The sequence below is a fragment of the Heloderma suspectum genome, chromosome 5 (genome assembly GCF_057233095.1).
Source record: "Heloderma suspectum isolate Gila_16-S chromosome 5, 16-S_ref, whole genome shotgun sequence".
Taxonomy (NCBI): Eukaryota; Metazoa; Chordata; class Lepidosauria; order Squamata; family Helodermatidae; genus Heloderma; species Heloderma suspectum.
The window spans coordinates 118,542,530-118,566,272 of record NC_139462.1 but is presented as its reverse complement, the minus strand read 5'-3'; the positions used below and the strand labels follow the sequence as shown (position 1 = coordinate 118,566,272).

Genomic DNA, 23,743 nt, shown 5'->3' with positions numbered 1-23,743 from the left:
GAGCCACCACCTCCCTGGGTAATTGGTTCCATTGTTGTATTGCTCTAACAGTCAGGAAGTTTTTCCTGATGTTCAGCCGGAATCTGGCTTCCTGTCACTTGAGCCCATGATTCCGTGTCCTGCACTCTGGGATGGTCAAGAACTGATCCTGGCCTTCCTCTCTGTGACCTTTCAGGTACTTGAAGAGTGCTATCATATCTCCCCTCAGTCTTCTCTTCTCAAGGCTAAACATGCCCAGTTCTTTCAGTCTCTCCTCCTGGGGCTTTGTTTCCAGTCCCCTGATCATCTTCATGGTGATGGTGGGAACAGGGCTGAGAGGGAGAGGGAGAGCAAGTGGGTAATGTCAACAAGAAAGAAGGAGGCCCTCCAAGGGCATCTTGCCCCAGGGTCCCCCTAACCAGGAGCCAGGATTGTCCTGTGGCACCATCCTTCAGCAGCCATCTCAGAGACTTCAGGCTCTTTTGCAGGGGGTTAAATAAAGCTCTAGCCCAAAATAAGGTTATTAGAGATTTTTATCAATGAATTCAGCATACCTAGTATCAATAGTTACATTAGGACATACCCCAATCCATGAGAATATATGTAAAGATTTCTAATATTTCATCATTCTTTTCTTATATTTACAGGATTCTGTTCTATACTATTTAAAGCATACAATTATAAACATGTCTATCAATATTATTATTATTATTATTTATTACATTTATTTACCGTCTCATAACTGAAGCTCTCTGGGTGGTTTGCAGAGATTAAAACATTAAAATACAATATACAAAGTTTAAAAGCCATTGACATAAAACACAGACAATATACACAAAGACAACATATAACTACAACCAACTTTGAACAGTCAGTCATAATCAAAGACAAATCCACATTTGTTTTGACTACCAATCGTCAAAATAATCACTTAGGAAGGACGCAGTCCACCAGGAATTCCTTTTCTGCATCCACATGGAATGGCACAACATTAGGGAGCCCCGTGGGCCAATTCCCCAATAGGAGGGGTGGACCACTGGACATTTATGAACCGCACATCTTGTGCTGCTTTTGAGCCATGTTTAGATGCCCATCTCAAGTACTCACATCACCCCATCATCACTTGGATTATTTTTCCTTCCCGTGATTTCTCCATTTCATGCCATTCTCAGATTTCTAAGAATCTGACCATTGCTGCTTTCTGTTTTAATAATATGCAGCTGAGACTATGGGGCTTGGGCAATGAGCATGGTTAACTACTTTTTCATTATAATAGTCATTAAAGATGCATCAAGAAGTTACGCCTATGGCCAGAGGTTTGTTATTTTCAGCACAACTATTTCTAACAGTATCTTAGAGGTGGTGAGAGACAGGAGGAAAGATTCAGTTTTGCGTTCTTCGGTTCTGAAAGAAAAGAAAGATACAAAATAAATAGCAGCAAAAATGAATACAAACAGAAATGCCTTGGGTATGTTACATTATAAAGTTTTACAGGTGGATAGTGCCAATGCATACACCCAGCAGGATCAAGTGGTAAAGCTTTTTCTGGATTGTGCCCTCTTTCAGGCTGCACGTGGGAGGGTTGCACCTTTCAATGTTTCCACTTTTTTTTTTAAGTTCCCTAAACACAGAAAAATAGCACATCTGGAAGAAGGCTATGACAAACTGTTCTCCCTAACATTCTATTTTTTATGTGCAGGGATTTTTAATGTGGAAGCATTCAAACATGTAATCCACCTCTTCCTGCAGTTTGAAGTAGTACCATCCCAGAAAAGACCTATAAAGACCTTTAGTCAATTTTTTAAAAGATTGGAGATAATGAGCTATCAAATTACAGTGCTTGAGTTCCACTTGAATTCCCTCCTTGAAAAAGGAACCGCTGCAATAAGAGGAGCTAGACAACATCGCCATCTAGTGGCTATATAATGAAACTTATGGAAGACTCAGATAAGGGGGAAAGGAGGGGGAAGGGGGGAAGGAAGCGTGTGTAAAGGGAGTTCATCATGATCTGCAGTTAAAATGGAAGCAGAAAGCCCCATTTGAAATGCAGGATTTTAGGCTGGTGTAGAGATGCTCAAAGGCTTCTAAGTTAGTTGTGAGTTCATGAATAATTCTCTCTCTTGGCTCTTCCCCCACACCCATTAAATTGTATTAAACTTACCCCCGAAAAAAGATTAAAAGACAGGAAAACAAATACCAGTTTCAATGCATTACAAGTATTAGATGACAATATAATTAAAATTAACAAACAAAGATTACAAATCCGGTTTCTAGTATATTAATATATAATGAATGAATACAAATTAAAAGAGAGAGAGAAAAACAATCTACTAAATTAAGGGGGCACACAAGTGCCCGTTTAGTTAAGGTGAGTTGCAAAAACAAAATGGTTCTACCATTATAAACCTGACAGTTCTACTGCTTATAAAAATGGCACCTGTTTAGCTAATAAAGTGAAACTTGGTATCCATGATCTATCCAATGATTTCTACGGTTGTGCAAAATGTCAAAGCGATCCAGTAAAAATTGCCACAGGTACAGCAAGTTAAAAAGTGCTGAAAATTTACACATTTCTACTTTTTTTCTAAGCTGTGACTCAGCATATCTGTGACACATAAATGTATTTCAAATTTTGGTGAAAATGACTGATGTACTTTATTCATGTTTGTCAAGGTGGTGTGCCTTTCATTGGTTGGTGAAATTCTGAGCAGTGGTTCAAAAGTTATTAAGGGTTTTCTGCCACATGAAAGTCTATGGAAGCAACTGCTGGCAAAGTTACATTGGGCATGCTCAGTTTCACTCTGAAGATAGAATTACTCCAGTGTTTTGAGAGGAACTCCAGTATTCCTGTCAGTATTCTGACAGTAGCGGAGGGGTAGCAGGAAACCGTCAACTGAGATAAGAGTGAGGTAATTTTGAACTTTGAGGGACTCACTTTCACTTATTGATAGATCACTGATGAAGAGGGGATAGGGTGGGAAACAGAAAAGTTATGCTGGAATTCTGTGCAGGCTTACTCAGAAGTAAGCCTTTCTGAACATAGGGGGCCATATCTATTCACTTACACACATGCACCCAGCTAACATTGTACGTGTGTTTCAGAATCATTCCATAATTCAAAATACTGCAGGGTTATTGTATCAGTATTGTGCCAGTGCTAATACTTGTAAGGTTCTGTGGTAAAGTGCATGAAACCAACTCTGGTGAATGAAGAGTTAATATCTGTAGGAGGGGGCATCTGCCTCTTAAAGGCAGTGTGGGGAAAAGAACCCCTTGTTGCTGGTGGCTGTTACTGTTAAAGGGCTGATCTACATTGCGCCCGCCATCAAATGAATTCGGTGTCCTATCGGGTTAAACGCTCTTTCATTAAAACGTGATTATCCATACTCACCCATTTTCCCCGTTGTGGTGCTTCATCGAATGCGCGAGCTCGGTTCACACTTGAGTGCTATGCTGTTTTCCTGCTCTTAAAGACGGAGGCTCTCATTGGAGGATCAGAAACGCTTCCTGTTTCTGCTGATTCCACGCCCACCACGCTCACAGCTCTCAACGGCCCCATGTCGTCTTACGGCTACTGATCACCGTAACTACTGATAGCTTCCTGATACTGATACTACTGATAGCTTCCTCAGCACTCAATGTTTCCTCAGCAACAAGCAAAGGGTTGGATGTATGGGCGCTTGTCTGATCTTGGAAGCGAAGAAGGGTCGGCCCCGGTCAGTAGTTGGATGGGCGACCGCCTGGGAATCAGGCTTCCTGCATTGAGCAGGGGGTTGTTCTATCCCTTCAAATGAGACTAAGTTTTACCCCCTCCTATCCCCCGCTTCGGGTTTTTTTTTAAAAAAAAAATTAAGGCGTTATCTTTGAAGAATCATGGCTTCTCCGTGGGTTTTTTTTTTTTTTTTCTAATTCAGGCAAGATCTTCGAAGATTTGAAAATTCAGAGATTTGAAGCTTCAAATCTTCAAATTTTCGAATCTTCGAAGATCATGCCTGAATTAGGAAAAACAAATTGCGGAGAAGCCACGATTCTTCAAAGATAACGCCATATGTGGACAGGCAGGGGAGGGGACTACGACCAGATATGGTAGCAAAGGCAGAAAATCAGAGCACATTAAGGGAAAATACTGGGATATCAGGGTATTGAAAGCGGGAGCACGGAAGCGGGAAATTCTGGTTCCAATTCGAGGCGGGTACTGCATAGTGTGAAAGACAGGCAGTGAAACCTCATTGGAAGCAAAAAAAACCCATAAGTGTAGATCGGCCCAAAATGGCCGATTGTACTTAAGAGTACAACATCATCACTGATCATGGAACATGTCAGTTAAGGCATCAGCCTTAGCTTTGAATTGCCTGGCTTTGTGGCATTTGGACCAACGTGAGATAGCCTTAACTCTGGTCTTAAGCTGGCAGGTTTTTGTTATCAATTACAAAGAAAAACTCAATGACATTAGACCAAATTGCTTGGAAGTCCTCTGCCTTGCCTGTCAGTTGAAAAAGTGCCAGTTCAAACACTGACAAAGGGGACATATCAACTGTCCACTGCTGTAAATCGGCAGTGGATTTGTCCTTCCCATGCTTATAATAATTCTCTTAGTCACACCCCATGCTCAAAATGTCTGTAACGCTTGATAGGAGGATACTGTCCATATGCTAGTGATACAGCCTAAGCCTAAGAGAACATATGCATCTTTAACAAACAGCAATCATTGTAGAATCAGATTAATAATCCTGTGAATGTCAGACCAAAATGGAACAATGGTAGGACAAGCCCAGACCATCTTGGTTCTTTATAAGGTGGGCAATGGAACAGATAATTCACCAGATCCTCTACTTCATATTGTCTATGAATACAAAAGCAGTTAGTCTGCAAGAGTGTTCCTATATTTCTGATCTACGAATGCTAGAGGATGGGTAGGTAAGTTCTAATACATACCTTTTGTTATATATGCCATGGGGCTCTATGGTTCAAAGTGAATTTTGAATCTATTGAGTTTCCATAGTTGTGCTTTCTGCAGGTTGATAAATAGTTTTAATCCAGACATGTTATGTAGCAATAAAGTTATGTTGTGTTTAAAAGACCTGCTTAATCATTGTCTGTTCTGCTACCCAACACAACCCTTTTGTGATGATGAAGGTAGGATTCTGTTGAGAGATGAACACCTAGCAAGAAATGTGAATCCAGTCTCAAGTACTATGAAAACAGACACAAAGAATTCATTCAGTTTCTCTGCAATCTCCTTGTCCTTCTTCAATACTCTTTTAACTCCATTGTCATCCCATGGTCTAACCACTTCCATAGCTGGTTCCCTACATCTGATGTACTCAACATTAAGATAAACAATTAAAAATTATTTATTAGCAATATGCTCGGTCAACCTACTTGATACGATTAATATGCTGAGAAGCTTTCATTATACCTTGAAGCAAACAAGAATGGGATCTTTTACAGAAGTGAGCTGTCCTGTCAATATGCGGGGCCCAGACATTTGTCATAATATGATGACTCGCTGCACTTACTTCCCCCAAGACTAAGACTTTATGGGGAATGGCTGTAGCTCAGTGGTAGAACACCTGCTTTACATGCAGAAGGTCACAGGGACGATCCCCAACATCTCCAGGTAGGGCAGGAAAAACTGCCTGAAACCCTGGAGAGCCATTGCTGAAACGCAGTGTCAACAATACTGGGCTAGATGGGCCAATGGTCTGACTCAGTACAAGGCGGCTTCCTATGTCCCTACTGGGGCGTACGAAATTCTCACCCTGTTCCAGTTCGGGCATCCGCAGGCTGGGGGGAGGCAATCCATGTCCCCCCCCCCCGGAATCCTCCCCAGCCGGCTCCGCTCTGTGGCGAGTCCGCAGAGCCGCCAGCTGGGCCCATCCACAGCTGGATTTCCGTCCACTGCCGGGCTGCCGACGCAAATGGCGTCCAGCATAGCCAACACCATTTGCGTCCCTGCTCTTTTCAGTGATAGGCTATGTCAATATTTACGTAGCCTATCATGACAAAGAACAGGGACACAAAGGGCGTCGGCTATGCTGGACGCCATTTGCGTCCGCAATCCGGGGCAGTGGACAGATGGCAGCAGACGGACCCAGACCGGCCGGCAGCACGTAGGGTCCATCTGGGGAGAATTTTGGGGGTGGCGGGGGGGAGTAGTCCGTTCCGCCACAGAATCTGGCCTCATTGGAGTCCGTGGCAGATTTCTCTGCCATCCCTAGTCCCTACATTTGATGAAATTGTGCAGTTCCCGAAGGCACACTTCTCACCAAGACCTTCAGTCCTTGTTCAAATATTTACATTTCACAGGACTTGAGCAGTCCAATAAGGGTATTGCGGCTTATATCACAGAACTGCATCTCAACTCTGCAATATGGGTGATTTTCCAGATGACATGTCATGGAACCACCTTGTGCGTGGCGCTCCCGATTAAAGCATTTCAGTGGTGCCTGACTGACTGAGATGAATATGTCATTTGCAATGGCTCAAGTAAAGGCTCTAGCCAGTGGAACTGCATCGGTTCATGCCACAGAAATTAAGGGAGTAGCTACTAATATACATGCTATTGATAGCAAGCAGGCAGACAGCAACAGGGTCAACAGAACCGAGGGGACACATGAGGAATGAAGAGAAGTCGAGGCATACCCATTCCTGCTCAGGTTGTGGAGTGTTATGTTACTGTTCTGTGTGCAGGGTCAAGAATGCTGAATGCAGATTTTGCAAGAAGGGCCAACTTGAGTGAATATGCCATTCAAAATCCATCACTATAAAGTCAAGGAACTGTAACAGAGATTCACGTTACTTGCCATCATGTGAGCTTGACTATTCACATGACAATTAAGTCTAGGAATTGTATCACATTCAGAACATTCACACTAAGGACCTTCAGGGTTCTGGAAGGTTTGCATCAATGGCCATAAATTCAAGATGGAAATTGACGCTGGTTCTGGGGTATCAATAATCAGTGAATATACCTGCCATTGTTGCCCACACACAAATGCAGGAACCTTCCCCAAAATCGTTGAGCCCACCATGACTTTGCTGGTCACTATGATGTGAATGTGCAGTAGAGCTCCTTCCAAAGTAAGGTTCCACTTATCATCCCAATGGAGCAGTGAAAAAGCCTCTTACAGATGACCTGATTCACATTCCTAGGAATCAGTGCCCAAGATATTCATGCCATTGGTACAGAGATAGGTTGATAACAGGAAGCTGTCACAGGATTTCCCAAGATACTCCTAAGTAACTGAGAGCTTGCAAAGTGGAGTCATTGACCTGGTTCACACATAACACTAACCCATGGTTTATTTAACCCATGGTTTGTTGCCCTATCCATGATTTGTCTGGCAGATGATCAACAGTTGTTTGTTTTCTCAATCCCTGGGTGGTTTGTTTCCATCCTCCTTTACCTGCTCTCTCCCTGTATCCCAAATGCCTTTGTGGCACTGTAATACTGGCATGTAGAGTGACTAGGGGGTTTTTTTTAGCCACTCTTGCCCACCACCTCTATAGCTTGGCAAAATAACCCATGAATAACCTATGGTTTGGGGTTCACACGTAACAACACCCATGGTTTAAACAACCCAGAGTTCACAACCCAGTAACAATCCTTGGATTCTCTTTCTGGGTTGTTTGTGGCTTACAAATCATAGTTTGTTAGCATGACCATGTTCGCACATCATGACAACCCAGAATTCAACAACCCATACCATGGGTTAACATTATGTGTGAATCAGGCCATTGTCATTTCATCTGAATTCAACCATTGCACCAGTTCTCCTCAAAGCTAGAAACATGCCTTTTGCCCAATAGTTAAAAGGGGGGGGAGGAGAGGAAGAGGTTTGTTTTTCAGCAAAACATACACACCATCAGGAAGATGAATCCATTCCCTATTATCTCGCTTTATGAAGAGCTAAGGTTTGGGCCTAACTCTCTGAAGGACACACGGAAGTACATTATCCCCACCCCCACTGCCAGCATGCATACATTATAACTTTCAAACAATGACAATAGCCCTTGAAACAAGGGAGACAGATTTTACATTAAACAAGCTCTTCTCCCCCCTCCCCGGCCCTCCCCCCTCTCACTCTCTCCCCCTCCTCATTCGCCTCTCTCTATCTCTTGTTTATTCGATGTTTGAACTCCAGGAAACCAATTCCTAACCTGCAATATCTCAATCCCAAAAATGACTAAACTGGGGAAATGATTAAACTGAGAAAATATTTGCAGGATTGTTTAAAAATTTACTTTTCCCTCAACTGAAAACATCCTATTGTACAAATTAAAATAATCAGAGCAACGTCCACCAGAAGTGTATAACATCAGAAGTAAAATCTTGTCTCTAAACGAAGACCAGTTTAAGTTCAAAGCCAGGCTGCAAATCTATCCCTTAGACAACACTGTACAAACACATTATTTAGATTACATTCTGCACCTGATTAATGATAGCAGGAGATCAAATGTTAATAGCTTAAGAATCTCCTCTGCTCTCTGCACATAAGGAGCACTTCAAAGTGCACCATAATTTCACAGTAATAAATAAGAGCTCTCACCTAAATTATACAAGCATTGTCCTTTGGTTGCTGCAGAAGTGCTCATTCAATGTGGAGTTTTTATTGCTGGCTTGTTCGGTAGAAGATTCCCATATATGGTCTATAAGAGAACCAGAGAGGAAAATGATGTACTTTGTAGGAACATTTAATTCACATTCCTGTTCTGCTTTCTGTACAGCTTCTGAGCTTCTGACAGCTCTACTCTCCAGGCTATATGTTTTTATAGGGGAAAGATGGACATAAAGTTTTGCATTATCAAATGGCTACCTCAAACTAGTGTTGTCAGGTAAGACTTTTTTTGAGTGCTGGGGAAATGAAATAAGGGACACTTTATTATGTCCTGTAAAGCATGATATAAGGAAGGACCATTATGTTCTAGGGAGTTATGAGAGTCAGGGAAAGGGGACAGAATTTGACAAATAATGCTATCTTAAATTAAAATTAAAAAGTTGAAATGACAGTTAAAATAAGTAATGTTGGTGATGTTTGTAATTACTTGGTTCAATATACAAATTTGTCCAGTATATAATGCTTGGCGATTTTAAGACCTAAGTGCAATTTCACTCCGCATTTCTTTGCTTCTGCAAAAGTAGGTCCTGTCTCACTAACTTTTAAGAGTTCTCTGAGAGTATCAACAAACATGTGGACAGGAGTGATACGGTAGATACTGTCTACTTGGACTTCCAAAAGGCTTTTGACAAAGTTCCTCACCAAAGTTCCTCACCCCTGAGCAAACTTAGCAAAGACCTTCAAAAGGATCTCTCCAAACTGCATGTACAGTGGGCTCAAATCATTGTTTACCAGCACTCAAACCATGAACCCAAGTAGCTGGTAAAGTGTGATTTTGGGGTGTTTGGGAATAACTATTCGGGCTTTCCCCTCCATGAAATTGTAGAGAGAGGGAGAGAGAGAGATATCAGAAAATATATAGAATGTCAATAGACAAGCTCATAGTCAATTCAAACCTTGGTTATGGTGTGCGGTTGCATTCACTCCATAATACAGATAAAAAAATTAGAGATGTGATGGGGGAGAAATAGCTTATGTATTAGTTGCTTTCAAACAAGCAGGCTGGTCATATGTTAATTTAGGTTTAAAAAAAAAGGAGTCAAAATAGACTTGAGTAATTACAGCTCTAGGATCTCCTTCCTTCCCTTCCCCGTAAGCACCCTGTAAAATTCATGCATTTTGTGGGACTTTGCTGAGGTAGCATGAGGGAGCAACAGTTGAGAAAAGATTGCAAAACATCCTATCATATAGTCCTTACTTTCAGACCCAGTTTGCATGTAACAGCTACAAATTGTGGGTTAATTAATCAATCCACAATTTGCCACAGTGTGTGCCAGGAGCATTCCACAGCCATTTTGAATATTCAATTTATGATGGGGTTGATCTGGGGTTGCTATGTGATGTCCAAACCCAGACATAATAATGGGCTAACAACCCACAGTTAAGTTACAATTAGTAGTTAACCTGACAACCCACAGTTAATCTAATCCACAATTAACCTATAGTGTCCAGGTTCGGATGTCACATAGCAACCCCCGATGGGAGGCCGAATATTCAAAAAGGCTGCGGAATGCACCTGGCATTTGACGTGGCAAATTGTGCAAATGAGCCCTTACAGGCAAAAAAATAGAGATTAATTATTAGCAGTAAGGTGGAAGAGTGCAGATTCTTTAATTCAAAAGTGCCAACTTTTAACTGAATACAGCAGCTGTATCAAGAATCTTGCCAATCCATGCAACCTTTTAATCACCCCCCGACTCCTCTAATTTGTAGTTTTTGTAGTTGAGTCCCCCAGAAACATCCTATTAAAGTGACTCTGTGAAACAGTGAACTTATCTGGAGTGTGACCTTTCTTTTCAGCACCTCCATGAGTTCCCATACTTGCAAATGTTTAAATTTCTCACTATTTCCTCTATGTAAATGAATGTTTCCCCATGTTTTCCTAAGACTTCAGCCTGGAGGCAGTGCACAAGGTAGCAAAGCAGGGCAACACTACTGTAACAAAATGAGAGTGGCTTAGTTCCCACTGTATCACTTCAGAAAGGGCTGGATGTGCCCGATCTCATCTGATCTCGGATGCCAAGCAGGGTCAGCCCTGGTTAGTACTTGGATGGGAGATCACCTGGGAATCAGGCTTCCTGCACTGAGCAGGGGGTTGGACTCAATGGTCTTATAGGCCCCTTCCAACCCTATGATTCTATGATTCTATACTGCAGATATTATCTCTTCCCTATGTTAAAAATCTTCACATAGAAAACTAGATATTGCAGAAGGATCCTAGCTTAAGCATGCTAGTTTTCTATTTTTACTGGATTTTTTTAATGGGTAAACATTCACCCATGTAATCTGCAGTCAGAAGTGGTACACTACATTTCATAAACAGGGTGCTGCCACAGAAAAGACTCTGTCCCAGGTTCCCACCAATCTAGCCTCTTTCAGTGGTGAGAGATACAATAGAGCCTCTCACAAAGATCATAAACTACAGGCCAGTTCATATGGGCGGAGGTGGTCTTTCAGATACCCTGGCCCCAAGACACTTCAAACTTTATAGGTAAGAACCACCACCTTCAATTGGGCCCAGAAACAAATTGGAAGCCAGTGCAACTGATGTAAGACCGGTGTAATATGGTCTATATAGCACACACAAGAAAGCAATCCAGCTGCAGCATTTTGCACCATCTGCAGTTGCCAAACTCTTTTCAAGGGCAGTCCCACTAGGGCACGCTGCACTAATTTAAATGGGACATGACCACAGCATATATCGGTGTAGCCAGACCCACTTTTTTCAAGAAGATGCACAGCGGACACAACAGCCAAAGCTGGGCAAAGGCAGTTCTGGCCATAGCAGCCACCTGAGCAGCTAGAAGCAATGCCAGAACCAGAAGCACCCCAAGTACGGACCTGGTCCTTGAGGGGGAGGGCAGCCCCATCCAGAACAGGCTGTACTCCCAATCCCGGGTCAGATTGTCTACTGGCCATCAGGACCTCAATATTGTCAGCACTGCGCTTCAACTTGTTAGCCCACACCCAATCCATTCCTGTGTCCTAGCGAAGGTTCAAGACGTCCATAGCCTCCTTGGCAGCAGCTGAAAAGGAGAGACAGAGGTGGGGGGCATCAGCACAATAACTGCTCCCAACAGATTCATGCAGATTTTAAAAAGGAAAGGGAATGAAAACAGAGCCCTGAGAAACCTATTAGACCAACGGCCAGGGGCTGAATAACAATCCCCTATAACCACTTCCTGGGAATGTTCAGCCAGATGGGGGAGCCACCACAGAACAGTCACTCTTAGTCCCATACAGGCCAAACATCCCAGAAGGATACTATGGTCGATGGTATCGAATGCCACCAAGAGGTCCAGCAAAAACAAAAGGGACACAGTCTCCCTGTCCAGTTCTTGGCATGGGTCATCCATCAAGGCAGCCAGGGCTGCTTGTCACAAAATAGGCCTGAACCCAGATTGGAAAGGAACTACAGAATCAGTTTCATCCAAGAAATCATGGAATTAAACAAGCTGTCCTGTGGGAGCGAAAAGGTAAATAAGATACCCACCCAGGAGCCACAGTGAGGGCACGTGGGATATTCCAGGACCCTTCCCTGCTGTTTTTGGCTTTCATTTAAAATGAGAGAAAGAAAGAGAGAGAGAGAATACGTCTCTAGGTCTTTAACTTGTAAAAATGTAACAAAAGGGATGCAGAAGTATTCTGCCCATTTGCTCTATAAAACGTAACCCTGCTCTACATTCCAGCGTTCTGGCCAGTGAGCCCAAATGCACTGGGATTAATACATACTCTACACACACAAGTTAATATTTAATACAATTAAACCACTTTAAACATATCTGGCCACCTGTATTTAGGTTCTGGCCTTTCTGCCTTGATTCCTCCTCTGCACATATTGCAGCCCGCTCACTCAGGCCTGTGTCCCCTGACTAAAAGACCTCTCTGATCTGAAGTGCACAAGAGAGGAGCTGGAGACTTCGACCCCTGCTGGCCACTTTGGCAAATAGCACCGTTAAATGTGCATCCCAGCCGTCTCTCCTTCCAGGCCCCTGTGTACAGCCAGCAGCACTGAAATAGAGACTCTTTCTCATCTTCTGGAAACTGGTGCATGTTCTTTGGAGGTGCTGGTTATAAACACTACCATCGAACACGAGAAATTAAGAATCGTGGCTCAAATATGCTAAGCATTGTATTTTTATTCATTTGCAAGCTGCCTTGGGAAGCCTTTTCAACAGGGGAGTGGAGCAGAAAAGCTTTAAATAAATATTATGAATCAGCCTTAGTATGAATATTAGTAACTGCCTGATCTCTCACATTTTGAGTGTTTCTTGTAAATCATGTTGGTAGAATGAGGGGTGGGGGCATATATTTAAAAGATCTTCTAAAGTCTAAAGTGCTCGGGGCACGTAGCAATTGTGGATGTCTCAAAAGTGCTCCACCAAATTGTCTCTCAGTTCACTGGACTTAACTATTTTTTAGCTACTTCAAAATCAGTACAGGTTGTGAGTCAGTTTGTATCCTGAGAGGGTAGAGCCCTTGCTACTGTTTTACATGCCTTGGTAACTTTCTGACAAGACGCAACTCAACAGGCACAAATACACCACAGCAACCTCACCTCTGTGAACCACTGTAGGCAGCCGCCATAAGCCCTGCAACTGAAATGCCCCAGGGATTTCTGCAGGAGAAGGCTCAAGTCCCATTTTTGCACACAGACTACAAACTACGATCCTTTTGAGAGACATTGTCAGCACACCCCCCAGCTAAACCCAGAGCTCAGTTAGGAGGGTTCAAGTCCTACTGTGGGAACAAGCATTTTTGCCAGGGAAGGGGGAAGGGAGACATCAAGTCAAGCAACAATGGAAGCCACAGCCATGTTGAACCTTGAAGCTATTTACATGGAGATGCTTTCTAAAGCACTGGTGTTAAAACTGCGTTAACATGAAATCTAATTTACTCCTCCTATGGCACACACATGCCAATTAAAGTAGGGTATTCCCCTCCCAAAAAGAACTGCATTTGTGTGGCATACTGTGGGTGAAGTCTTGTGGCATCAACAAGCTTCCCCAAAAAATAATAACATAAGCTCCCCCCACCCACCATCCATGGCGCCCCTCTCTCCCCACAGTGGCAGTGGTGCCCCTAAGCCCAGGTAAAGTAGTGCACTTCTACGGAAAACTGATATTGTGAATGACTGAGCAGCAGTACTACTAATAATAATCGCAGGCCCAGGGCTGCTCTTGCATCTCCTTTCTTCTCCTTGCCCCCTGTAGATGTGGTGGTCTGAGGGAGGGGGGGCGGGGAAGGAAGAGAGAAAGAAGGAGAGATGTTTACAAAGCACCGATCCTTCCAACTAATAATCATAATAGCAGAAACTGCTGGTATTCACCTGGTGGTGAATGGCTGAGAGCAGCTGCAGTAACAGTACTACTGCTACTAATCATAATAGCAGAAGCCGGCGCTGCTGCTGCTGCTGCTGCTGCTGCTGCTCAGTCATTCACAATATCACTTTTCTGGAGGAGCCTTGTTGAGCACCTTGCATTTCTTCATTAGGGCTTAGGGGTGTCGCTGTCACTGCGGGGAGAGAGAGGTGCCATGGATGGTGCGGGGAAGCTAGCAGCAGTACTATTATTAATAATAATAGCAGACACTGCTCTGGACCTGGTAGAAGGAGAGGGAGAGAGATGTTTACAAAGCACCAATCCTTCACACATTTGGAGGTCCCAAAAAACGCTTATGAAAGCAACTTGCCCTTCCTCCCCCATCTCTCAGTCCCCCATCTTATGTGCACTATCAATGCCCAGAATGAGAACAAGTAGAGAAAGCACTTAAACCAAAGGGTAGAGAAAGAGGACAAGGTCCACTCTTTCAGAAAAGCAGTAATGCCACCACTTTCCCTTCCTCCTATCAGCGCTGCTCCCTGCAGCTGGCACCAAAGCCAGTATCGCTAGTTGAGGTCACACAGACTTCCAAACCACACTGAAGCCGGTGCAACCTGAAAATCCACCACAAAACAACTTTGAAAAAATGCAGGCTTTCCAGAAGGAAAAAGCGTGCTGGCTACAGAGACTGGTGTGCGTCATGTGTGCTGATGGTCTTGGGGGCACAGTAGGACTGGAGTAAATGCCCCATGTATATGTGGCCCTTGATCGACACTAGAAGCCTTTTTTAGTAACAAAGGAAAAATGGAAATGAATAGGGCTCATTCGTTTCAAGCAAAGAAACAAATGCCAGAGTGACAAAGGGAGGCTGAATGTCATGTATGCATTGGTTTTCATTCGGAACACTTTTTGAATTCATTTGTTTCATTTCCCCCCAGCAGCCAGAGGGAGGTCAGAGGAAGGAGGTAGAAAAGAAAAAGCAGGGGTTTTTTTAGTGAAATGTATTATCATTAAGTCTTGAACACCAAGTACTGTTCATGCAAACCAAAATGGGGGGGGTGGATGGGGGGGAACCAGTGTGGTGCTAGCGTGGCTAGAGTGGCTAGAGTGTTGGACTGGGAGTCGGGATATCCAGGTTCTAGTCCCCACATGGCCATGGAAGCCCCCTGGGTGACTTTGGGCCAGTCACAGACTCTCAGCCCAGCCTACCTCACAGGGTTGTTGTTGTGAGGATAAAATAGAGAGGAGGAGGATTATGTACACCGCCTTGGGTTCCTTAGGAGGAAAAAAGGTAGGAATTAAATGTAACAAATAATTTTAAAAATAACCTGTGGGGTTGCATAGCTTATTTCCTTCAAGGCTCAGGAGCATCACAAGGCTTGTCCACTGCTCCCTACAGTCTTAAAAGTAACCTTGAGGTATTTGTGCTCTGTGTGAGTGTAATTGTCTCTTTTTTTCCCTAGGATTCAAACTTGAAGGACTACTATGGAAGCAGACTCAGAGGCAATTAAAACAAACATGCACACCTATATTATCCATACATATAACACTTTGATGTCAGGATCTCTTGTAAGAACACAACAGAAATAACAATAATAGAACAGCTCGTTATTTTATATGAAAAGTCCCATCACGTAATCACTCCTCTTCTTCTAATGATAACAACAGCAATAATAAGGCATGTTTCTCACCTTCACTGTTAAGAAGGACACTCTATTCATATATTCGATGATGGAGTTGTAGAGATACAATTTGCTCTTGTTCTTCAAACCAAGAGCACAAATAGGATGTGGAAAGAGACAGAGAAAAACTGCAACAATTAAAACAACAGCAGACAGAATGTGTCCAACTCAACAAGCACAGAGTAATATTACCTTGCTCATTGTAACTTATGAATATTTAACTTATCCAAGTCAGCCTGCTCACAGCTTAAAATTCAAATAATTCTTCCACATAATCTCCACAGTGAAACTTGAGCACGCTCCGGGAGAGAGCGGAGGACAGGAAGGCCTGGCGTGCTATGGTCCATGGGGTCACGAAGAGTCGGACACGACTGAACAACAACAACAACAAACCTGTGTGAGGTGAAGAAGAAACCCAGAAAGACTCCAAACAAACAAAGACACATTGAGCATGTGCAGCTCAAACAGTTACTCCTTTCTATATTTAAAGCGCCATACCCCATATTTAGAGTAAAATACATATTTTAGATACTGGTTAGGCTATATCTCTGTGTGCCTTTTTAAAACATGCCTATAAATGCATCCCCTTTTTCCTTCTTCTCTAAAACTGGAAGGTCTGAACTTTTGGAGGCGTAGTAGAATACTTGAAAAAGTCATGCGAATTGGATGGAAAACATGGAAGTTATGGGCAGCAGAAGAGTATCAGGGTCTCCCACAGAAAACAATGGGCAATGAAAAAAGACAGAAATAACAAAGACAAGCAACGTAATAAATGAATAATAACATCAATTCCATAAATAAATAATTAAATGATAATAAGGAATAAATGATGAAAAAAAATTATTGCGCACCGCAATTCCACACATTTATCTGTAACAACTGGCTTTATTAACCAGTTTTTATTCAGCTCCATGGAAAGACTCTTCACCTAGGGCTACAGCAGGGCTTGTCCCAAGCCAAATGGAAGGGAGAGTGGAAACCAGGGCGTACTTAAGGGGTAGTGCCCAACAAATTCTTAGTACCTGAATACAACCCATCAACAGCACTTTAATGAGAAACAGCCCTGTCTCCACCCCAATAGCTCAGTGCAATAGCCTGAGCATTGATATGGGGGAAAGGAAAAAGGATATGTGGAGTTTAGGCAAAAGTCACCTTTTAGATGCCTGTCCAGCAACTATCCTGTTACCAGCAAAACAACAACAACAACACAATGTTCAGTCTTGGAACAAGTTGAGTTTGAGACAACAAAGAAGTATACAAGCAGAAATATCAGAGAGGCACTTAGAGATACAGGACTGAAGGCAGGAGAAAATTCTGGGGTAGAGTGGTAGAGCTGGGTGCCATGGCATCAGCAATACCTCTGAGGTGACCCTGAAAGCCACCATGTGATGGGATCAAGATCAGCTCCTGGTTCTGGAAAGCCCTGGGTAAGCTGCTCTCAGAAAAAAAAAAAACATCATGGTTGAAAAGTGGGATAAAATTGATGGGTTAGTGATATTATTATTATTATTATTATTATTATTATTATTATTATTATTGAAGCTATAGTCTGTATTCTCATGACAACTCACAGTACATTGATCTCATAGCAGAAATAATCATCATCACATTTCATTGTGTGGGCAGGGGCTGGGGGTGTGATGTGAATGCCTGGGTACCGGGGAGAGGCATTCCAATGATAAAGGGCAGCTAAGGAAAATGGAATGCAAGTGGGAGATGGAGGCGGAAATCTTGGGCTTCAAAAGAAGTGGGCAGCAGGCAAGCCATGAGGCCAGGTAGGAAGAGGAAGCAAACAAAGCAAAGAGAGATAGGAAGGAGCAAGTAGGTGAAGGTATGCAGGGGAGTCTTGAATGTAATGCAAACTTCAGAGGAAGCCAATTTGGGAAGAGGTGAGTGGTAGGCGGCAGTATTGCAACCGAAACTCTCCCCATGACCTGAGTTCGATCCCAGCAGAAGCCGGGTCTCGAGTAGCCGGCTCAGGTTGACTCAGCCTTCCATCCTTCCGAGGTCGGTAAAATGAGTACCCAGCTTGCTGGGGGAAAGGTAGTCATGACTGGGGAAGGCAATGGTAAACCACCCCGCTATAGTCTGCCATGAAAACACCAGCGAAAGCGACGTCCCTCTAGGGGTCAATAATGACCCGGTGCTTGCACAGGAGGAACCTTTCCTTTCCATAGACTAGAGCAGGTTTCCCCAATCTGGGAAGCCCCAGACAAGGCTTTCATTGTGCCATCCATCTGCCATGCCCACAGAATTTTACAGGGCTTCCAGACATTGTTGTCTTCCACACATAACCCTCCCAAGTTTACCCACCACTCCTTCACAGTGCCTTCTGACTGCTAGCGCTGGAAGCACTCCAGATGGTGTTGGATTACAATGCCAGACTGCCCACAGTTCCCTCCTAGGCTCTGACCATTAACATCTGACAGGAATGTTGATGGAAACATTTCACTTAAAGAAGCTGAAAGCCAGATGCTCCGGGGCATGGCCAGTGCCAAGGGCAAGCAGTGCAAGATGCCCCCTGGCACACTCAGCCATTGAGGGACACTCTAAGCTGAGCACCAGATCTGCCAGCCCGGCACCACCCCTAAGCCCCCTCCCCCATGTCCCAGTGTTCCAGAGGTTTGAAATGCCAGGTTTAGGTTCTGAGTCTGGTGACACAGCTTCCCCAGAGAAAACCACAAATACCAGCAACTTTTTCCCTGCAGGAGGACAAGCAGCATTTTGATGGGAAGAATGGCCCATATTATAGCTTCTTGAAGCTTTTTTTGGGTTGAGGGGAAAATGTTTGAGAGAAGCATTCATGCCACTCCACATCTTGTGTGGATGACTCCTAGATTCTAGCAATGTTGCTGGCTTACCCAATAAGGGCACAGTTCAGTCAAAGCTAAGCACCAGTGCTTAAATCTCCCCAACTGAATTCAGTGCAACTTAAGCAGTGCCAAACATTGACTGGATTGTTGCCTATTGTTTTGTTTTTAAAAAATACTTTGCTATAGTTCATTTCTCATATAATGTAGAACTGGGATGAACATATTGTAGATTTTTGCCTTTGAAATCCATACTTCCTTGTGAAAAAAAGACTAATTGAACTGACAGGAGATTGTTTCCCTGAAGATACAATTGAAACAATCTCCTGAATGCAAAGTTTTCTATTTCTGAAACCTTACACCATTACAGGATGGTGTCTGAACCTGGGCCAGGGATTCCCCCAGCTGTATATACAAAAGCTCCTTTGATCTGGAGCCCATTCTAACAATGGACAGGCCTCAGGACAAAATCCCGCTCTTTCTTGTTCAAATTGGTTTGGGGGTATGGTAGAGTTTCACTATTCAAGCAGATAATCATATTGAGGTCAATAACGTTTCTGCACATCAATGGAACTTACCTGGGCCCAACTGCATGCAAACCTGCAGCCCTGAGGTATAATACTCCAGTGGAATTCCTGTGCAGGCGAAAGGTGAGCTGGGCTGTGTCTGTGTGGTGACCTCAGTGCCCACTCAAAGCATGTTGCAGTAATTGAGATAATGGTGGCATTGGGGGACCTGACCTGAAGGACTGATGAGCTTTGATCAGTCATGAAGGTCACTGAATGGCAAGTCTGATCAGGGACTTTGCTTTAGGTTTGTGGGGATGAAGAAATTCAAACCAATTCACAGCAAGATCCAAAGTCTGCTTGAATCTATTTAGCATTAAAGTATACAAAAAGTGGAGTATTTTAAGAGTATTTGTTGTGGTTACTCTCCATACCTCGTGATAACCAGCAGTGCTCCTGTGGTGATCACAGATGGCCTGAGAGGAGGAGGGGGATTGCTTCCTTCGCCCTACCTAACAATGCCCCTGAGCCTGAGATCTCGTTCAAAAACAAGCAACTGAATGGGGTTCTATTGGGCAAGATTACTCCAGTTTTCTCTATCAGCAAGACATTCCAACAGGCTGACCTACAAAGATTCCCTAAATGAACCCTCTGACTGCAAACTTACCAAAGGCCTAAACACATTGGGGAGGGTTCTGAAACTGGTCTTTGGGATGTCTAGGTTACATTCAGAAGGGGAAAAGGGGGTGTTGGGGAGATATCATGGATCAATAACCTTACTTTCTTTTTCAGATTGTGGCTATTGCTAGCTACCCTGGGGAGTGGGGGATCTTCACAACAATGGAATGAAGTATTGTGTTGGAGTGTTATCCGGATTTTAATGGAATTGGCTTTGGTTCTTCAGGGACACATGAAGCAAGAAAAGCCGTGTGTACCATACCTTAAAAATCCGCTTATCACAGGTTGCACAGCACTTGAAAGCAACGTATTTCTGGGTTGGGTGGGGGGAGTAGAACACAACATCATCAACCTGGCAGGTGCTGCTCAACCAAGGAGAGAGGCTTGTTTCCCATCCCTGTCCAGGCTCCCCCCAGCTACCATGTTATTATTCCCAACAGCATTTGAAGGCTCCCCATGAGAGCACCCCACCAGCACAATTTCACCCCATTCCAGCCAACGGTCAGGGAGCTGGAGCTCCCACCCCCCTTCTCCTTTTCCAGGGAGTAAATACAGGGATCTAGCTGCTTCACTCATTGACAGTCTGCAGCCTGTGTTGCCCAGTCATAAAACCCCAGGTGCGCACTTCCAGGGAGTAAACACAGCGATCTAGTCGTTTCACTCATTTGCAGTCTGCAGCCTTTGTTGCCTGCTTTGTTGCTGCCTCCCTGCCCCCTTGAGAATCTGTAGCCTCTTTTTCCCATTGAGAAAATCGGAACTGTGCTGTTTCAAGTTCTAGCTATCTAGTGAGAGGAGGTGACCAGGAGCAGGAGCCTTCAGTCTGGTATTTTGCTGTATCGATACGACGACACAGTGAAAACTAAAGAATGCAGGTGAGGAAGAATGGTGGTGGGCAGCAGCAGCAGTGCTGACAGAGGGAGGCAACTCCAGCCAGCCCTCTCCCTCCATGCAGAGAAGCAGTGAAGTTACACATGCATCAGAGAAGGCTCTCAAGGGGGAGGAGCTGGCTGTCAAGGGCTCCTTGGAGGCCTCTCTCAGTCTAATCCAGTAGCCAAATCCAGACACAGACAAAGGGATTCTTTTCAAAGCTTTATTCCTCTTTTACAACTTAACAACTCTGCTGTTAGCAACTAGATCTGAGCAGCAGAGTACCTATGCCCTAAGTTGGAACAGTTGGTCCCCGTTTGAAAGGGAATCACTGGCAGACCCTGAACTTAAGGGCTAGGGAGAGTCCCTCCCCTTTTCCCTTGGATCCTCTGGGCACAGCCGTTGTTTGCGCGCCAACCGGGCACTACGCCTCCTTTCCACGCCCTCCATTTGGCGCCGCTCTCTGTGTCGGCATCGCACATCCATCAAGTCTGCTTCCCATGCTCTGTCACTCCCAGGACTGCTATCTAAGCTAGGAATGACGGTGAGAGGAATCTCCGTCAGCTGTTGGCCCTGGGAAAGAGGAGCGCGCTCCTCTCCCAGGAGCGACTCCTCTTCCTCAGAATCAGAACTACTCTGGGATTCTATGGGCTCAGTATCCACCCTGACACTGGGAAATGGAGGCTAGTTACTCCCACTGGCAAAAAGGAAGTACAGTGCGATTCTGAAGGCATGGAAGAGCGCTCTAGTGCTTTGATGAGTTGGAAAGGCAGGCTAGTTACTCTAGTTACCAAAGTTACTGAGGCATGGCCAGATGAAAGACACTCCCCTAGGAATGCCCAATGATACCGAATTTAAAACAGGGATGGGCACACAGCAGCTGAACCACAGGGGAGCCGAATTAAAGAAAAACAATGAAGTACAGGTACTCTGCAAAAATGCAGCTTCACCACAGGTAAATTCTGGGGTGGCTGTGGACTGGCTACAACGTCATGTGCCCCAAAGACTTCAGGATGGTCCCAATCTGCAGCAAATCATCTGTGAAGGCAGGCCCCTGGACATTTGGTATGAGGTGACTTATCCATTAAAAAAAATAAACAAGTCTTCATGTCTCCCTTTAACTGAAAGCAGAAATGTTATTTAAAGAACATTTGCAGCTGAATCTTTACTTCTCCTCCTGCATACAAGAGCTGCCCATTGTTTTTTTAAAAAGGCACATACACTTTTAAATGCACATGGGTTTATTCTACACTGCTTCGGTCTGAATCCTGAATTCCAAAGCGAATCAGGGTAATTTGGACCACTTCAGTTTGGATCACTTCGGACAATTCTGAAGCCCAGACAGTTTATCTGAGCAAATGTAACAACTTGCTAGGGAAGGGAGGGGGAGAGGAGGAGTTGGAAGGGGGGAACTGAGCCTTGGAAAGTGACATCTCTAGGTGTTAATAGGGCTGAACTTTTAACCCAGCAGTTTGTTTCCTTGCTTTGTACCATTTGTTCTTTGGCTCCTTGCCCTTCTTAATTCCTTCCCTTCCTATTTTTCAACTCTCTGTATTCTTATAAAAATAGAAAGAATACAGAGAAAACCCACCACCCCTTTTCTCTTCGGTTAGGCTTTGGTGTTATTTCCCTTCCCCTCACCACTTATTTTGTAAGTAGTTTTTTTCTTTCTGTATCTGCTTTTCTTTTGGTCTTGTGTGCGTGTGTGCATGCGTGCTGCGTGCTGTGTGAGTGCAGCATACAGATTACTGTGCACAAGCAAACAGTGTGTGTCCAAAGCAGTACACTAATACACAGTGCAATATATACTGTGGGGCAAAGCAGTACACAATACACATAAATGAAGCATCATCACTTTTGCTGATTGTCCAAGACACTTTGCCTGTCGCTTATTTTCCCTTGTGTACATCAAATGACTATAAGATGAATATGATGGGGCTAGGCTATATGTATTTTTTAAATGTTCGCTTCATCTTGCTCTTCCTGGGCAAAAGGGCTGCCAAAATGATCAGGGGCTGGAACAACTCCTCTATAAAAGACTTCAGTGTTTGGGCTATTTAATTTAGAAGAAAGGCAAATAAAGGGGGGTTATAACATTATATGGAGTAGAGAAAATGCAGCAGTGCAATTAATAAATAAGCCCCACTGAGTTCAGTCAGTGTGACTTTTCCAGGTAATGTATATTGCAATTTGCAGCCAAAGAGATGTTTAACTTTTGTTTCTTCCCTTAATAAGAGCCTCAGGCCAGTGGCAGATTCAGGACAGACAAAAGGAAAGTACTTTTGCACTTAAAAAAAAGCACACACCTATAACAGAGATTAGGAATAGTGACCTCCTCATTGTCACCTTAAACACCTTCTGATTAGGATCTCTAATCCCATGTGTGACTGACAGATGTTTTTTAACCTTTTGTTTTAGATTCTGAGAAAAGGAAATTGTACGCATGGCTAGCACAAAAACTACTGGACCAAACTGTCTGATACTTGGCAGGTTCAGTCACCTCCATAGGGGCTGCCAGGTGCCCAAATTTCATGCACTTCTGTGGAAGCACTGAATAATTATAGCTCTTTGCTTTGAGAGATTTCTTTGAAAAAACCAAATTATACCCATGCCTAGCACAAAAACTACGAGGCCAAACTGTCTGACATTTTGCAGGTTCACTCACCTCGAATGGGGCTGACAGGTCCTCAAATTTCATGCATTTATCATAAAACTGAACAAGTTATGGTCATTTCTATTTTCCAATGCAAGTCAGTGGGAAAATGTACAATCTGAATACTTTGGATATCCAAGTTTCAGATCCAGATCTGAAGCAAATCAGATCAGGTCTGAATTGGTCCCAAGAGAAGATCCAAATCAGCCTCCAAAGCAAATCAGGGGATCCATGCACAGCCCTAGTTTATTCTTCACCCATATCACAAACGTTTAAATAAATTGGAGGTGGGGGGCAGCTTGAGACTCTGACCTGAAATGGGAAATCAAAGCCACTCTCGCTAGCCATTGCCAATAAAAGCATATTGTGCTTAACTATGCATGGGGGATTCCACAGAGAATATTCACAGAGAGAGAGAAAATGGAATGCAGATTTTCATGCCCGCTCACCAGCAGAAGGTGACTCAAACGGTAACGGAGAAAGGTCCAAGGTCCAGAAATGGCTGCCAGGCAGGGATGATTGAAAATGCAGCCTCAACCGATGAGGCAGAGCCATTACAAGGCATTGCTAGGTGTACAATGCCATTGAAACAGGAGTTAAAAGCCCCATGAGTCTAAATAAAATGA

At 43.8% G+C, this 23,743-nt stretch overlaps 1 protein-coding gene across 3 annotated transcripts in view; it reads right to left on the bottom strand.

Annotated features, from left to right (window-relative positions):
• Window positions 1-501: 501 nt before the first annotated feature.
• Window positions 502-23,743, bottom strand: part of RAB28 (RAB28, member RAS oncogene family) — a 132,042-nt gene continuing 108,800 nt past the window's right edge. The window contains exons 7-9 of one of the 3 annotated variants that reach the window (XR_014792192.1): window positions 8,532-8,631; window positions 6,625-6,759; window positions 502-5,141 (exon numbers count right to left, since the gene is read on the bottom strand). Coding sequence is in view for 2 of the 3 variants with exons in the window: in XM_084857103.1 (XP_084713229.1) it covers window positions 8,578-8,631; window positions 15,613-15,684 (126 nt within the window). In the remaining variant the exon portion in view is untranslated. Of the gene's footprint in view, window positions 6,760-8,531; window positions 8,632-15,612; window positions 15,685-23,743 lie in introns of all 3 variants that reach the window. The other 2 variants (XM_084857103.1, XM_084857107.1) reach the window with 2 other exon arrangements.